Raw genomic sequence first — 18230 nt, 5'->3', positions numbered from 1 at the left:
CTTTGCTGGAGGGCACCTTGATAAACCAGCACTGGCAGAGGGCATGGCGCACCGAGCTCTGCGATAGTTCACCGCATAGTGAAGGACATTTAGAAGAAAAATCTTGGCCGCGCTCAACAGATTTACAAAAAGACAAAAAAAATGGGAGGGGAAACTTCAGCTTCGCCTTAAGGGTATGACGCGATAACAATGTGGATTAATTCCCATCTCTACAGAAAGTCATTCCATACATTCATAGGTGTCCCACGTGCCTCCTAGATTTCTCTCTGGGCAGCAAGGGCATGACGCGATGGCAAATTGGATTAATTCCCATATATGCAGAAAGTCATTCTATACATTCATAGGTGTCCCATATCGCTGGGAAATGGAAATTGGTTCTTGGTGAAAGGAAATGGCACAGTATCCGTCTCACATGTCGGCTAACATCTGAACCGCGCTGTAAAGGAAGGGATAATGTAGAGAGTGACAGAAGCAAGGAAGGAAGAAAGAGATGCCGTTGTGGTTGAGGTCGGAATAGTTTCGACCACCTGATGTTCTTTAACGTGCGCTGACATCGCAGAGCACAAGGGCGCCTTTTGCGTTTCGCCTCCATCGGAACGCTGCCGCCGCGATCGGGTTCGAACCCGGGTACTTCGATTTGTGTTAGTGAGCTGAATTCACTCAAGGCTGTTATGATCGGGTCTGCGGGAGTCGCCTCAGTGCAGCCGCAAGACAGTAACAACGCCACTCTGAACGAGCGACGGCGTTGTGTGGAGTACACGACAGCGTTTCATCAAACGGTCATCGTAACGAGCTGGCTCTGTACGGACCACGTGCCAACGGCGAGGCGTCGAACGAGAGCCAAATGATCTCCCAATCCCCCTCACCCGCGAGCTCATCGTTTCCCCACCGGCACTGTTTGGACGCTGTGATTGGGCGCTGTGATTTGCGCGGTGCGCCGCTGAGCCGGGATACCCGGTTTCGAACCCGGCTGCGGCGGACGCGTTTCGTTGGAGGCGGAGCGCAAAAGGCGCCCGTGTAAAGTGCGATGTAGGTGCGCGTTAAAGGTATTCAGATGGTCGAAATTATTTCGGGGCCCTCCACCAAGGCACCTCTATCTATACCTTTCTTCATTCGCTAGCATCTTTGTGCCTTCCCTAATGACGATTTGAGTTGTCCACCGAGGAGTGAGACAGTTACTGTGCCTTCAATTTCCTCAAAAACCAAAAATACTCAACTCATTTCCGTCTCCTCTGCGGAGTCCAAGCTTTAAACTTGCAACGGCGATAAATATTTGTTGGCCATTCTAATAATAAAGCACGAAACTGACAAGACTGTTACCACTGTATAATGCGAGATTCGGGGAGACTTGTTGAGATATGGTGTTTTCGTAATGTACTGAAGACAATTGAGAAGGCCATGCATATCTGTAGCGTTATAGACAACCCTTTTCATTTTTCAAGCATACTCGCTCTCGTAGCATTCTCTCTCAGTCCTTGATAGTCACAAAGGAAGCTTCGCGATCTGAGAAGTGGCAAGAGATGTGTTCGAGTTGTCGGACCAATGTATAGTTATGCGAGACGAAGTTTATGATGTGTGTCGGGAGGTCATCACGGCAGTTAGAGGAGTTACGAGGGAGAGGAACTACGGTGTCACACGTCACGTCATTGGGTTAGGACCACTCAGTGGAGTCAGTTGCCATGCGCGTCCTAGTGACGTTAATAGTGACGTTAGGAAAATTCCTTCTTCCTTCACTATGGTGACCACCCTCTACGTCGACTACCACTACTACTGAAGAAACTAGTACTACTTCTAGGACGGCGCTTAACCTAAGGAACGAGCCTCTAACTGCTCTCGTTTTAAACTATGAAAGGGGACTGTTAACTAAAATGTAGTGAATGCTTACATCCCGCATCCAGGACAAGAGCAGAAAATGTTTGGTGCATGCAGTAATGCATCCTAGGGTTTGGTGCACGTGGTAGTGGTTTTTTTAATGAAAAAATAGTAAAAAGGAAGGAAAGATTTTTGCTAGCCTAGGGTTTGCAGGCCCGGTTTCCTCGGCAGCAGTTTTTCGTCAGCACGGCAGATCTCCAGTTGATCAACAAAGTGGTGTAAACTCTGCTAGATAATGATAAATTGCTTGGGTTTCTTTGTAAGCGCACATTGGGTACATGGCCATCTTTAGCTCATAACTACGTGCACAACCACATAGTTAAAAGATTATGTATGTCACCTCAATGAGTTCAAAAGGATAGAAAGATAACCAGAGGAATTACAAGAAGGTATTTCTTATAGAATAGAGAGGCTGCGGCAATTGCAGCTCCCGTTAGCAGAATACTTTCCTGTAAATATCTTTTGCGCAATATTTTTTCTGTTCCTTTTTCCCCTTTAAGTCACAACTATGCAGACCAGTATGTCGGTGGTTTTAAATACATTCTCAAAAGTAGTCTTCTCCAGAAAAGGCCCTTCTCATTTTCTCCTCCCTTTTCTCTCTTTCCCGGTTGCACTCACCATTCAAGTGGCCTGGGCGTCCATATCCACGAAGCGGTAGAACGGGAACTTGTTCCTGCGCATTCGTGAGACAGGTAAGAGAGAACACCGAAATGACGAGCAACGATTCAGAGTAACTTCAGTTATCGAGCTCCATGATGTGTTGCTCATATTACTCGTTTCGAGAAGCGCAAGTCGTTTAGGACGTTTTAAGCTGGGCACATCTTGAAGAGAGCTGCTCACACGCGAGACAAAATGCGATGTAGCCTGAAATGCACGTTATGTGGGGTACTCCCGGACTGCTGTTTCCTACAGTCTCCGTGACGCGGCGCAGTCCGTCAGGACCCCACGTGACCATACTGAGCCGGGGGAGACCAAAAACTTAGCAAGAGAAAGTGCGGGAGTGGGGCACAGGAAAGGTCTGTTTTCGTCATTTCTGCCTAGTTTATAAGCATTCAAAAGCTTAGGAGAGGGTGGTGCAACCTAAGGTCTTCGCGATCAGGCAAGATACCTTCTAGATCATGCGTCAGAAGAGGGGCTGACCTCAGTGCCTCGTAGATGTGTGACGCGCGCAACATTTGCCGCGGACTCTTGTGGATAGCGTTAGCGATGTGCTCCACCAAGAAGCCTGATGGACGCCGAAGGCAGGTGCCCGCGGGCAGCAGTTCCCCCAGGGGACCAGGTGGCACCCTGTCCACCGTGCATGTGTCCTCTGTATTTGGTTGGTTCTGCCGTCTGAAGGTCGACTGCAAGCCAGCTCCTGCGAGGGACGGCCATCAGCAACAAATGATGGCGGCGCCAGCCAGCAGTACCATTCTTTTAAGCTACGCCATTTGTTTCCTGCACAGTAATTCTGAATTGCGCCCGTTTTCTCCTTTACCCCTTCTTTGAGCGGCGAAATTTCCCCCGAGTACCGCTTTTTTAGCGCCGGCAATGACAGAACCGCGCACAAACTCAAATCGACATCCAGCAATAGGCGCTGTGTCGTCTCCCTGTCAAGTATTGACCAAGCCCAATGTGGCAAAAGAAGTAATTCAGAGTTCAATTTTATGTAAAAGGCTGTGCAATATGAAAGAGTTCTTAAAATTCGCCTCCAATCACATGTTAATCTAGAGGCATCGTGTTGGACGTCATTTTTCAGTGGTCTTTCCAGTCCAGATATAAAGACAAAAGCCAGCGCTGTGGCGCAGCACTAAAGCACATGCCTTTCCGTTCTGTGCGTGTTTGTCCCCTCGCTCCCCTCCCTCCCGTATTGTTAACCGTGTTGGTATTGGCAATGGAAACCTTTCTTTAATCTCTGCTGCTTCGTGGTAAATGTTACGATGCTAAACTTCTTCACGGAGATCGAAATGCGTTTATTACACTTTTTATCTTAGCTCAAGTACTCACAACGTGGGAAACATATTGCTAGCGGCTCTACACCACACGATTTATAAATTATTTATTACTTATAAGGTTTTATAACTATTTTTCTGCCCATCCGCAGTTACGCGTGGATGAGATCCTGATATTTTAAAAAGCAGGAAAACAAGATGTTCTGCTCCCTTCAAAAACACTCGGTAGTCGTAACGTTTTCAGAGGGCATGGATAGGATTTAGTGCAGGATATGCAGGTGCACGGGGAGGGCTGCCCAGTTGTCTCAAATTCGCCTTGTCAGCATAGGGGACGAGTTGGCAAATCACTCATTGCGTCAGAACAGGGTCGTGGGGCAATCCGTCTATATTATTAAGTAGATAATACTCAACAACGACGGCAACCTCACTCCAATGTCACGTGACGTCGCGGAGATTGCGCCTGCGCACACTTTGCGATGCGCTTGTTAAGTGAATCGGATAAATTACGCAACCAGTATAACAACACAGACGAAAAATGTCTGCCATAACAGACAATAAAATTTTCAGTAGTATTGTGCTGTCCCTTGTCCCGCAAAGAACTCCACCACCACCATCATCATCATCATCATGAGCCTGACTATACCCACTGCAGGGCAAAGGCCTCTCCCATGTCTCTCCACTTAACCCTGTCCTTTGCCAGCTGCGCTCACCCTATGCCTGCAAACTTACTAATCTCATCCGCCCACCTAACCTTCTGCCGCCCCCTGCTACGCTTAACTTCTCTTGGAATCCACTCCGCTATCCTTAAGAACCAGCGGTTATCATCCCTTCGCAGTACATGCCCTGCTCCAGCCCAATTGTTCCTCTTGATTTCGACTAGGGTATCAATAACACGCGTTTGTTCCCTCACCCACTCTGCCCGCTTCCGGTCTCCTAATGTTACACCTATCATTTTCCTTTTCATGGCTCGCTGTGTTGTTCTTAACTTAAGCCGAACCCTTTCCGTAAGCCTCCACGTTTCTGCCCCGTAGGTGAGTACCGGTAAGATACAGTTGTGTGCAGTTTTCTCTTGAGGGATATTGGTAACCTGCTATTCATGATCTGAGAGAACCTGCCATATGCGCTCCACCCCATTCTTAGCGTTCTAGTTCTTTCCCTCTCATGATCTGGATCAACTGTCCCTACCTGCCCTGTGCAGACGAATTCCTTTACAACTTTCAGCACCTCATTGCCAATTGTGAACTACTGTTCTCTTGCTAGACTGTTGACCATTACTTTCGTTTTCTGCATGTTAATTTTTATACAGAGCACTCTGTTCTGCCTGTCTAACTCATTGATCGTAATTTGCAGTTCATCTCCTGAGTGACTCAGCAAGGCAATTTTATCAGCGAATCGCAGATCATTTGGGTATTCTTCATTAACTCTTATCCCAGGCTGTTCCCAATTCAGGCCTCGGAATGCCTCCTGCAAACAGGCGGCGAATAGCATTGGCGAGGTCGTGTCTCCTTGCCTGACGCCTTTCCTTATTGGAATTTTCTTGCTGACTTTGTGGAGGACTATGGTAGCTGTACAATTCCTATATATATATATTTATATATATATATAAATCTTCCAGTAGTTTGACATAAGGCTCACCAACACCCTGATTCCGCAATGCCTGTATGAATGCAGACGTTTCCACTGAGTCAAATGCTTTCTCATAATCAGTTAAGGCTATATATAGGGGTTGGTTATATTCTGCGCATTTCTCTATCAACTGATTGATAGTGTGATTGTGATCCATTGTGGAATATCCTTTACGAAAGCCTTCCTGATCATTTTGTTGATTAAAGTCTAAGGTTGCCCTGACTCTATTAGCGTTCATCTCAGTATATACCATGTAGGCAACAGAAGGTGATCGGTCTGTAACTTTTAAAGTCTGTGGCGTCTCCTTTCTTATGAATTAAGATAATATTTGCGTTCTCCAAGATTCAGGTATGGTCGAGGTCATAAGGCATTGCGTATACAAGGTGGCTAGTTTTTCTAGAAAAATCTCCCCGCTGTCTTTCAACAGATCTGTTGTTGCCTGATCCTCACCAGCTGCTTTCCCCCTTTGCATTTCTCCTAAGGCTTTCTTTATTTCATCTTTCATTACTGGCGGGATGATGCATTGCTGTGCGCTACTGTCTCCATCATTAACGTCTTGAATACATTGGCTACTGTATAGATTTGTGTAGAAGTCCTCGGTTGCTTTAACTATATTATCCATATTGCTAATGACATTGCCCTCCTTGTCTCTTAACGCATACATCTGGTTTTTACCTATGCCTAATTTCCCCTTCACCGCTTTTAGGCTACCTCCGTTCTTTAGAGCATGCCCGATTTTCTCCATATTAAACTTATTTATGTCGGCTACCTTGCGCTTATTTATTAACCTCGATAGCTCTGCTAGTTCAATTCGGTCTGTAGGGTTAGACGCCCTCATGCCTTGAGGTTTCTTAATCAGATCATTCGTCGCCTGAGATAGCTTGCCGGTATCCTGTCGAGCCGTCCTACCGCCTACTTCTTCTGCGCACTCCGTAATGATAGCTGTCAGATTATCGTACACTGTATCAACATTAAGATCGTCTTCCTCAGTTAAAGCTAAGTGTCTGTTCTGCAGCGATATCCTGAATTCCTCTACTTTCCCTCTTACCGCTAGCTCGTTAATGCACTTCCCCTTTACTAGCTTTTTCTGTTCCTTCTTCAAGTCTAAGCTAATTCGAGACCTTACCATTCTGTGGTCGCTACAACGTTCCTCTCCGAAGACTTCCACATCCTGCACGATTCCAGGGTGAGCGCATAGTGTGAAGTCAATTCCATTTTTATCCTCAACATTAGGGCTCTTCCAGGTCCACTTTCTGTTCTGTTGTTTGCGGAAGGAGGTATTTATGATGCGGAAATTATTTCTATCTCCGAACTCTACTAATAACTGCCCCCCTGCTGTTCACAGAACCTATCCCGTAGTCGCCTACCGCCTCGTCGCCAGGCTGCTTGTTCCCCACTTTCGCATTAAAGAAGCCCATCAGTACAGTGTACTGTGTTTTTACTTTGTTCATTGTTCAAAAAAACTGCAGAAAAGTATCAGATATAACTACTGGAATGCGACAGAAAATGGTGCAATACTACAGAAAAATCATATGTTGTTGCCACAAACTTACAGAACATACTGTCATAAATTGAGCACGATTCGGTAAGTTTTTTTTTACTGGGCATCCATTTATTGGCGCCATAACACTGTGCACTTGCATGGCGGCCACTCTGGCGTGAGCATGAGCTAAGCATACAAGTCCGCACACATACAGGACTCTGCGTCAGTACATATACAACCCCACAACCGTAAGCATTTGCTCTTTTCGCTTGTTCTAAGTGAAGGACATATACACTAACTGCGGCATCCCGTATCTGTGGGCCAGGTTTGCTCTGCACAGCCACCAATTTCGCGAGGTGTCGAGCACAAACTGTTCAAATGCAAACACACACACCCACGCGCCCATTTTGACGAGCATCAGAGCGAGAATCGTCACTATAGTTTCAGGATTGCGTCTACATGTGCTACCGGGGGTACAGTGCATATCAAGGTAAAGACAATCCGGTAAACTGGATTACCAGCGACATGCTATGCATGTGAAGTGGTAGCTATGTGGTTAGAGGGGAGCACCTGCGGGTGAAAGTTCACAGTAGACATTCGATATTCCGGTGTACGTCCACGTTGATACGTCTCCGCGGTTCTAATCCTCTCTAATTCGAGCAGCCGCTAGCTGTTACTACCGGTAGGGCTTGGAAGCTTTCCACGTCTACATAAAGGGACCTCTACGGGTACTGTTCGAGGCGCACATCGTTTTCATAATGGGACCTAAGGTGAAGGGTTTTACCGTCCTGTTCGCATGGTAATGAATCCGTTCTGCCGACGTCCCTTACCTATATTGGTTCAAAGACTACATGTTGTTCCCCTTGGAGACCTGATGCGGATATGTGTATGGTGCGGAACGAAAATAACACTGCCTAATTGGTATTTTAAATTGCCGACCGGAGTGCATCGGACTGCGCAAGTAGCGCACTGCTCTCACTCACCTCGGCGTCTCTTCGTGCTTGGTTCGTCGCAGAGGTGTTGGCGGCCAGCACAAGACGGAACGTCGCTCGCTGCTTGGACGATGGTGCTCATGTCCGGCATGATGCTGGACACGTAGGCATTGGAGAGAGCATCGGTTTCCTCTTCGACCTGTGGGAGGGGCGACGAGGACAGGTCACATTGCGCTAGCCGCTGCAAAACCTCAGCTGCAAAGAGAAGCTCTACTAGCGGAGCTATAAATTATGCCTACTAATGAAGCCTCACCGAGCAGCCGAAAATGGGCGTAGTATTCGTGAACTCTTCTCAGCACGAGTACTTTCCTGTAACAGACTCCTTTTAAGACTGAAAAAAAAAACGGAGATTGGCTCGAGAATAACTTACTACTGTTAAAACTGCACGGAGCAAGGTCTCAGAGCGGAATGGTCTGGAAATTATAATATGTCGCAACCGCAAAAAACGTTCTTTTACTGCCAGAACTCACGCTGCATATGTGGGCCAAGGCTGCGAGAGACATGGACGGACGCTGTAGATAGCGTGAGCATGTCACGTTATTTTCGGCTATGTAATTATCTGACCACAGATCACGTGACATAATGATGTCGCCTAGAGTGCTCACTTCCCGGCCATTGCATCTCTTAAGGTGCCCCGAGGCCCACCAGGATAACCAACATGTGATCACATGAGCGTACTGCTACACGTAGCCATTTACTCGTCATGCCATTTTGCTGGTCCCGTCAGGAGTATACGTGAACTCTTGGAGGCAGGGGCGCTTTACTGTGTACTGCACAGGTATCGTAATTTTGTCGCCCTGAATGAAAGGCTATACCTTTGGAGTTCCTTCGATATCAAGTCGTCACGCAACAAGAAAAAAGCAATTAGTCAATGAGTAAACGCACTGAGACATATTAATAGTGATAGTGACTTCATAGGCATATGCAAATCCCTTTATGTCAAAGGACGATAGGGTGAATGCATTCTGGGAAAAGGCATTTTGGGTAAAGGACTTTAGGTTGAAGGCCTTTATGTGAGGGTCTTTATGGTAAAGGCCATTAGGTCAAAAGATGCTTTCGCATTCTTTCAATATTACCACACTCTAGACATGCCAGTTTTTCACGACCAGGACGGCCAACTGCTCTCCACATGAATCAAGACCACTAACGCTGTCGCACCATCCTGCACAGTCTACTTAGCATTTAGTGGTTTCAATCTGCTTCCTGTGGGTGGCACTCTTTGGATGGTCCGTTGTGGGCGCACAACATCAGGTGCCGTTATCACCGTAGCGACCAATAAGGAAACTACGTCACACTAGTCGTCAGCGGGGTTATGGCGTGAGGATAACTCTAATGCTACTGCATTAAAAAAAATCTAGGAGCGTGGAGGATGAAACAAGAAGGACGCGCCAGGTGCAAGAATACAATCTGGCGCTCTTACATGAAGCTCTCAGGAAGCATGCAAGTCATCATAGACGACGAGAACTACAGGAATTCAGAACACCTCCGCGAAATATAACAAAGATGTGAACAAGTCATTTAAATGGCCGACTCTAGAAGCAAGCGAGGCGTTCCGTAGAGGAGGAGGAGGCCCCTAATATATCGCCTCCATCGAAATGCGACCGCCGCGGCCAGGATTGAACCTGCGTCGATCGGGTCCGTGGTATGCCGCCAGTGAAAACGAAATCCTTCAGCTGGTATAGATGTTCGAATGGAATAATACCCAGGAGAAATACTCTCACTCTAAAACGTGCCACCTGTGAGTTGCATAGCGAGGTGCCATGCTCAAGTGGCTGTTTTTAATGAGAAAGCATTAGATGGCTATGTCCCGAGTTCCGTATAAGCAAAAAATTATCCACACAATTACGTCGTTATGTGATGATAAATGTGCAAAAGTTTGGTTTGTTCGTTAGTGTGCGATGAGTTTTCGCTGTGGGAAAAATTTGGTGGATGTAGTAAGATTAGTTAAACGCGAAAATTACACTTCGACGTTACAACCGCCAAAGACATCGAAATAGCTTCTCCGCACGATTGTGTCGTTCTAAACAAATACATGTGCAAAAGTTTGACTGTGGTATATACTGCGTTATGAGGTCAAGCTATGGGCAAAACTTGGCCGATTAATTGGAACTAGTTAATTAAACGCGAAAATTACATTTGACGTCACAAAGCCCGTGTTTTTGTGCCTGTTTTATGTCACAAAAACATTCTCAGCACGATTACGTCGTTCTGTGAAGATAAATGTGCACAACTTTGACAGTGTCAGTTAGTGCGTGATGAGATCTTGGTATAGAAAACATTTGGTCGATGAATTGCAATTACCTAATTAATTACACTTCGACGAAATAATAGCCACGGACGTCGACATAGCACTTGGACGTGATAAGCAAAGTAAAAAACAATACGAATATACGAAAAATTTAAAAAAAAGAAAAAGTAAAAATGAAAAAGAAAGTAACAAAATCAAAAATAGAAATATAAATAAATCGCGCACTAGCGTCGTGGAGGAAAATCCGTGGTCTAGAAAGTTCCATGCTTTCGCTTTCCTCCGTGTAAGGAGACAAGTGCCCTGGTAATTTATGGCTGGAAGCGATACAGTTAGTGCTACCACTTCTGGAAGTTCGCCCTTCTTTACCCTCGAGAGCCTCCAGCCTAATGACATCAGGGAAGCAGCGAAGGCTCGGCGGACTGGTACGCTCCCCATCCGAATTGCAGTGTCCACGGACGCGTGGTGGAGTCGCTGTCGTACTCACCTCGACGCAAAGCGGTTCCACATCCGCCGCCCCTGATTCGTGATGCATAGCTGCAGTTACCGTATCTGAGTCGGTCGTCTCTGGATTTTGCATTTTGCATTCAGACGTCCGGGCTCGTTGTGGTCCTATGCGTCCGCCTCCACTGGCTTTCCGTTTTCGGCCTGCGCAAGAGCAAATGTGACGGCATGTGTTTTCAGAACAAAGTTTTCTCGCGACAGGCATCCGCTTTCTTTACAGCAGGAACTGAAAGAGTCAGACTCCAAAGTATACCATCCTTGTTCTATAACACAAGGTAAACTCCAGTTTTGTGAAGCTTTAGAGCAGGTGAGCTTGTCGAATGCTTCTTAAAAACGAATATTTGATCTTTTCTTGGTGTTCAGAGCACAACTGGTAGAAGCATTGAGCGGAGCCCTGGACTTTTAAAGACAACCGACCGTTCTGCAAGAAGATGGACGAAGCCATCAGAAGACCTGTGAATCTAGAGCTCAATAAACTTTTTTTCTCACTCACTCACTTCAACTGCCACCTGCCAGGACGGCAGGGTGGGCGCGCTGCCTATCTAGTGTGAGGAATGCACTCAACACAGACGCCAAGCCGCGTCTACTTGCCTGATGCACCACAGCTTTCGCTCTCCAACCGCGTTAAGGAGTAGCTAAAGCGCAGGTAACTTTTTAAAGTGAAAGCTTTACTACTCTCTTCCATAGATGGTTCGGCATGTGTTTCATACGGCCTAGAACTGAGGAGAACCACGTAACGTCGCCGTGCCGGAGCTGTGCTGAAATCGATAAATAGCGGCAGCTTCGAAAGCATACGACAGGCACTTAAGACATTTGTCGCGCTACGAGGCGGTAGTGGCAAATGTGCGCCGCATGCGTTGGCAGTGCTGACAGCGCTGTGGCGGAAACGCGGCACTGAAGCTATGGGCCATGGGCGTTCATTGTGTTCATTGGCTTCGGCGTTGACAACGTTCTAGACCGATGATTTTCAGAAAAGGGAGGGGGCCATGACTGGCTCCCTGGTTCAGTGGAGGAAAATATTTTAAATTGGTTTTCCGGGTTCGAACCCGACCGCGGCGGCTCCGTTTCGATGGAGGCGAAACGCTAAGGCGCCCGTGAGCTGTGCGATGTCAGTGCCCGTTAAAGATCCCCAGGTGATCGAAATTATTCCGGAGCCCCCCACTACGGCACCTCTATCTTCCTTTGTTCTTTCATTCCCTCCTCTATCCGCTGCCTTCCAACACGGTCCAGGTGTCCGCCGAGTTTTGAGAAAGATACTGCGCCATTTTCTTTCCCTAACAACCAATTTTCAATTTTTCTTCTCCCACCCTGGTTGTCCTATTCGAAAACAGAAAATACGTGGAAACGATGTGCTTAAACATTGTGTACTCCGATTTGTGTTCAATCTGCCAATGCAGGTTTCCAGGTTTTAAAGTGAAAGCTTTACTGGCTGCGAACTTGCGATTTCTCCGTGGCGGCGCTCCGAGGAGGCACGTGACGTGCAGCGCGCGCCTCGCCGCGGGGCCGAACCGGTTTGGCTGGACCGGCCGCGGCTGGCGCACTCGTCGCGGAATAGAATCGTGCTCCAAGTCTCCGCCAGTGCGGTCAGAAAGCCCGGAAGCCACCGAACGCGTCCGTGGTCAAGCGCAGTTGGAGTATAGAGGCTCTCGCCAAAAAACCGTTAATACCGTAATAAACATTAATGACATGCCCTTGATAACCCAAAGAGTAAGCGAATGTAGGCCACTGTGGCAGAATATCGTCGAGGGCAGTTACCGCGATTGCAGCTTGGGCGTCCCTGGGCGATATATGCACTGCTTGTCTTCGAATAAGAATGTTCTCTTTTCACTATAACGGCCAATCGCTTGGCTCTGCTGTCATTGCTACAAGTCACTTTCTTTTCCATCGCTAAAGCAGCAAAGATGCGTTTTAAGAGCGCTTCCAAAAGAAGGCACATGTCGGGAACAGTCCAGACAATTGGAACGCACTGGCTGAAGCGGCGGAGGTCTCCTGAAAAGCTCGTACTTGCGTCTCCTCCCTTCCAAATGTCCCTCTTGAGTCCATCCTTTCTTTATAAGGCCTGCGCACGTCCCCCTCTCCACAGTCACGTGTCACAAAAGTGAGAAGACGCAAGAGATGGGCGGGGCGACCGCAATGAACGTGAACTCGCACGCGTTCAGAAAGCGCGGAAGCCGCCCAACGCGTTGGCGGTCAAGCGCAGAGTATAGAGGCTCGCATTTTCCGACGTGACGTCGCCGTGCAGTGCGTGCGCGCCCGTTACGCCCGAGTATAAACGCACCTTAGCAGAGCCTGCGCCTAAATGCTAACCAATTTTTTCGGTGGCGGCATCTATGTGAGCCCCTGAAACTCCCCGCGCACTCATTGAATTAAAAGAAACCTGTGCCAAGGCTCAGAATCAAACCAGGGCCTTTGGCGTTTGAGGCGGAGACGCTGCCACTCTGCCACGACGGCTCAAGCTCTAACCATGAATAAAGGCGCATCTAATGAATGCACTCTTTCGATGCAGAAGTCTGCGCGCTTTCGCTACGTATATCCCGGCCTAAAAGAGCAAGGCCACCAATTTTTGATAGCAAATCGCAGAAAATTGCTAGTTTGTTAGAAGCCGTGAATTTCAAGCAAAAGACTGGAATGAATCGTGGAATCCTCACACTGTTTTACAATTGTGTAGCTTCATTTTAGCAACAAGTTTAGCAACTTGTGCAGTATTTGCGTTGGCGGATTTGGTAATTTGGTACATTTGTTTTCGCGTGGTTCCCAGAGAGAACTGCAATAAGGTGTTTGTCGGGGCTAGTCGGTACATGGTACTAAATGAAGGCACAGCGCACAAAAGACGGGACTGAGAAAGAGACAAACACAGCGCTGACTTCCGACTGAATGGCTTTATTGCTCGCATGCAATAAATAGGCGAAAAGGCGAATAAATAGGCGAACTGTTGATTGTGCTCCTTTTCGCCTATTTATTGCATGCGAGCAATAAAGCCATTCAGTCGTAAGTCAGCGCTGTGTTTGTCTCTTTCTCAGTCCTGTCTTTCGTGCGCTGTGCCCAGAGAGAAACTGTTTTTGTTACGAAGTTTTAGACGTGGGAAACCTGAATTTAACCGTTTTTTTAGATTTTTAATCAGCCGTAAAATTTAACAAAAAATAATATCACGAGAAAAACGGCGTGCTGAATCTGATCTGCTTTGAGGCGTTAAACCGCATAAAACCTACATGCAAACCATCTTCACCTCCATCGAAACCCGGCCGCCGCGTTTCGATGGAGGCGAAACGCTAAGGCGCCCGTATGCGGTGCGATTTCAGTATGCGTTAAAGATCCCCAGGTTGTCGAAATTATTCCAGAACCCTCCACACAATAGCAGTACAAAATGTTGAGGTAGATGGCGCTGCTTGTGTTTTAGAAATGTTTCCGGAAAGGAAACATCCGCGAATGTTTGAATTTGGTCTTGACGTTTGCTAAGTGCACCAACTTATCAGTTGAAGCTCTCGGAGCTAACGCTTTGAAGTCGAACACTGAGGCAATGCGGGCGGAAAGAGAGAGAGAGAGAAACAAAAAGAAAGGTTGGTGGAGATTCGAGGCGCAGCGTGGTTCAGCCATATCCACCCTCTGAGCCGTCGTCCGGAATATCCTGGATCTCAGCAGCGGCCAGGGAGAGACGGATAACTTCGCGTTGTCTCTTTTCTTCGCGTACAAGAAGCCGAAGGTACTGGCCCAAAGCCCTCAGCACTAGGCCGGAGAGCTAGGAGGCACCGCTTTAGATGCTGGCGAGGAGGTCCTGTGCCTCGGCGGTCTCTTGAGCCAGTCAGACGAGGCGGAGGGGAAGTTCAGCGTCCGAAGTACAAAGCAGGGTCTCCCAGGTTTCTTTACTATTGTTATTGAGCGCCCTCTCAGGAGAATATGGGCATTCCCAGATTATACAGGGACAGTCGAGGGACCCTCTCAACCGGCAGTGCGTACACCCGTCTGATGTTACCTCCCGGAATGTATGGTTGGCCAGGATCGGGGGCGGGTATGCGTATGTGGAACCCGTCGCGGTTCGAATCCGACCACGGCCGCTGCGTTTCGATCCAACTTTCAATTTTCAGTTTTCTCTTCTTTCCCTCCCTCCTTTATAGCTTCCCTTACGGTGCGGTTCGGACGTCCACCGAGATATGTGATATGGTTACTACGCCATTTCCTTTCCTAAAAAACCAAACAAAACAAATGAGACAACAGCGTTCATAGAGTTCATTGGCGTTGAAGACTTTGTGAAGGCTGTTCATTTTCACGAAAGGAACGGCGCAGAACAGGCTCTGTGGGTCAGCGGAGAGATCAATCTCGCTTTCATGTGCGTGGCGTTGGTGTCCAACCGTAAAAGACTGGTTTGATTGCGTTTCGCACACTGGATAGGTAGCGCGCCCTCCCTGCAGCCCTGAGAGGTGGCATGCAGTTAATTGTTGATCGCGAGAGATTGATCACCAAACGAACGCTGCGGCGTAGCTATTGATGCAGTGCCACATGCCGGCCACAACGCTGTTAGCGCTAATGTATTCAGCTCACCTCTCTCTCTCTCTCACTTACCGCCGCCACATGTATCAAAGCACGAATGAGGCGTCCACATATCCAGGGAGCCAGTTATGTGCCCTTCCTTTCCTCAAAGCCATCGCCGTCTAGAATATTGTCATCGGCAACGAACACTCGAATGCTGACATCTTTTGCATTGCATAACCTGGAATGGCTGAGCTAATTCACATTAATTATTTTAAACTAACCTTTATGGGTTAGCAGTCCAGTTTTTTCTGCATAGCACTGTAAGTGGCCTAGTAAATCACGGCGATAGAGAAGGCGTTCGGTTCCCCGTCTTTCGTCTTCGTCTCGTGCAACTCCAGACCACTGAAACTACGTCTTAACCGGGGACCTTCTCTCTAATAACTAGCGGTTTAGTATGGGAATCCATAACGGGCTGCGCAGGCAAAAAACAGCCGGAAGGGGTCCACGGAACACCTTCGTCCGTTCGCCGCGACGCTTTGCCCGTTGCTCAATTTAAGGAAAGGAAAATGACGCCTGTCTTATATCTCGGTGGACACCCGATCCGCGCGTATGGGAATAATTTCGATGCGTTTTGTTTACTACTACTACGACGCCGACAGCATTCAACCGAACGATCTGTATACGTTGTCGCGTAAAAATAAACAGAAAATTGCAGAAAAAAAAAGAAATATGCAGGGAGAAAGAGGACATGACAGTACACGGACAGGCTCTCGCATTTCCGCTCGTAAGCAGACAGGGTTTTCTCTGAAACGGAAACATATTTGAGAGTTTTTCGCTTGGAGTTTTTTTCTATGAGCCGCGATTTCGCCCGCACCCATAGCCAAGAATCCCCCCCATCCCCCCCCCCCCCCCCCGCAGACGTAACAAAATGCATCTCCTTCAGTGTGACATCTTAGGATGAGTTTGATATTTCTTTACGAAGGGACATCATAGACACACTCTGACCCTACGTGTTTTCTTGGTGACCCGATAGGACGATATGAGCAGCTTTTGCTATCCCAGTGGGCAGACGCGTACGCCATGTTGACAGCGCAGATTCCCCAATAATACCCAACCATTCTAGATAAAAACGATGCTGATTCTTCCTGCAGGCAACATATCAATCCCGCCATAATTTCTGTTTCTCATGAGTTCTCGGGAACTTAGTGCCATCATATTGTTGCTCTCGTCCCTCGGTCAGCCGCCCTAGACCCCTCATCGAGGTATCGTCCGGCTGCAGTGCAAAGTTTGTTATTTTTTGGTCCCCTCCATGCAAGATTTTGTGCATCATTTTATGCTATCCTGACTTCGTTTTGTAGCACCTATTTTTTTTGCCTTCTTATCCAACAAAGGACATTCACTTCCTCGCCATATACAAAATACCCCCTTATTTCCGGCACAAGCCCTATTCACACGACGTCAATTGTAATTTTCCAGCGAAATAACTGCCTGTCATTTTGGTATAATTTTGTGACATGCGAAGAGACGTAGCTTTCAACCATAGGTTAGATGTTATTAAGAATTGATGAAGACCGCTGATCAGAGCGTGGAGGCATCAAGCCCTCGTGCATAAATTGCGCACGTGCACCTGTTTGGTATAGTCGAATGACTCGCATAGCCGGAGGGGGTGTTCCTCTCAAGAAGAGAGTCTGTCAGGAAAAGTCAGCTTTCAAGAACAGGCCCTGTCAGCGTCGATGTTTCTCGTCGGGGAATGAAACCAATCAATCTTTTTTATTGCGAAGCAATACTACTTTAGGTCGCACTTCAGCCCGTTCTGTGGCGAGGCGGTGGTAGGCACCATTGACCTTTAGCGTTACCTCGCTGCGTGAGGTCACACCACGTGACATAGAGTGACGTCACACCAGCTGTGTAAAAACGGGGCCCCATCTCACGCCGTCGCGAGGCGAGGTCGTAGCCACCAACGGCGGCCTAACTCCCGCTCCTCTCACCAGGGGCGCTACGGTCGGTGTGACGTCAAACCAGCTGTGTAAAAACGGGGCCCCATCTCACGCCGTCGCGAGGCGAGGCGGTAGCCACCAACGGCGGCCTAACTCCCGCTCCTCTCACCAGGGGCGCTACGGTCAGAGTGACGTCACACCAGCTGTATAAAACAGCTCCGCTCCTCTCGCCAAGGCAGTCATACAGCCAGATGTTACGATGGTGCCTAAGAACAAGGCAGCTCGGCAGAATGCAAAGAGGAAGCATCAGCGAGCTAGGGAGACAGAAGAACGAGAAGCTTCGCAATCACCAGGCTTAACCAAGCTAAGCCACGGCCGTTTTTTTATTTCATGATCACTTAATAACGGAGAAACAAATACTGGCGTCCAATATAAACAAACGGACCGAAGGGCTGGCTGTGCACATATACCGGCTGTTTCACCTAAGATGTTCTGCCTTTTGAATTAGTACGGCGCTTTCCCACCTTTGCATTTTAAGTGGCGTAGCGCATTAGACACAAGAGGCGCTACTTAGTAGGCTGGTTAATTAATACTCAATAGTTAGTTTTCTAACTTTTATTGCTAGTCTTCTTATTTACTGAGAAGCTTTTAGCTAAGAGTGAGTAAAATATATATGTGTTTTATAATTTACAAACTGCAGTTACCCACGGCGCTGTCGCCCAACAAATACTGCCGGCAGCGCAAAAAAAAACACCACGGCCTTTGAGAAGGTTCCAAGCGATGCAACCCCTCTAATACGCGCACCTTTTCGGAATGGGCAAAATGTTTTGGGCATCAACACCGAGGGTAATTGCGTTTTTGAAATAATAAAAACCTATATAGATCTCATTTACAGTGTTCTAAAAGCTTCTCAATAAATAAGAGACTAAGATAAAAAAAAGCTTACAAGTAACCATCTTAGTAGTTAGCACGTGTTAGCTGTATTCTGACATGCTACACCGCTGATCATGCTATGTCGAAAGAAAAGCGTCCGTCTAAGTCAATAATGCCCTTAGATACACTAGTTTTAAAGCTTACAGAACATCTTCGGCGAAACACTAAGTACAATTCTGAGCTAAGGCAACGCAGAAAGTTCCTCTGTGCTTTAAACGCTAGATACGTCTCCCTATACTG

At 47.5% G+C, this 18230-nt stretch overlaps 1 protein-coding gene across 1 annotated transcript; it reads right to left on the bottom strand.

The window, feature by feature from the left end:
• Positions 1–2493: 2493 nt before the first annotated feature.
• LOC144128359 (uncharacterized) lies at positions 2494–10684 on the bottom strand. Its single transcript, XM_077661710.1, has 4 exons — positions 10637–10684; positions 7896–8043; positions 3013–3229; positions 2494–2545 (listed from the first exon to the last, which is right to left on the bottom strand). The coding sequence occupies exons 1-4, from the start codon at positions 10682–10684 to the stop codon at positions 2494–2496; spliced, it is 465 nt and encodes a 154-aa protein (XP_077517836.1).
• Between the last annotated feature and the right edge of the window lie 7546 nt (positions 10685–18230).

Source organism: Amblyomma americanum, chromosome 1 (genome assembly GCF_052857255.1).
Source record: "Amblyomma americanum isolate KBUSLIRL-KWMA chromosome 1, ASM5285725v1, whole genome shotgun sequence".
Lineage (NCBI taxonomy): Eukaryota > Metazoa > Arthropoda > Arachnida > Ixodida > Ixodidae > Amblyomma > Amblyomma americanum.
This window is presented reverse-complemented; position numbering and strand designations above follow the sequence as displayed.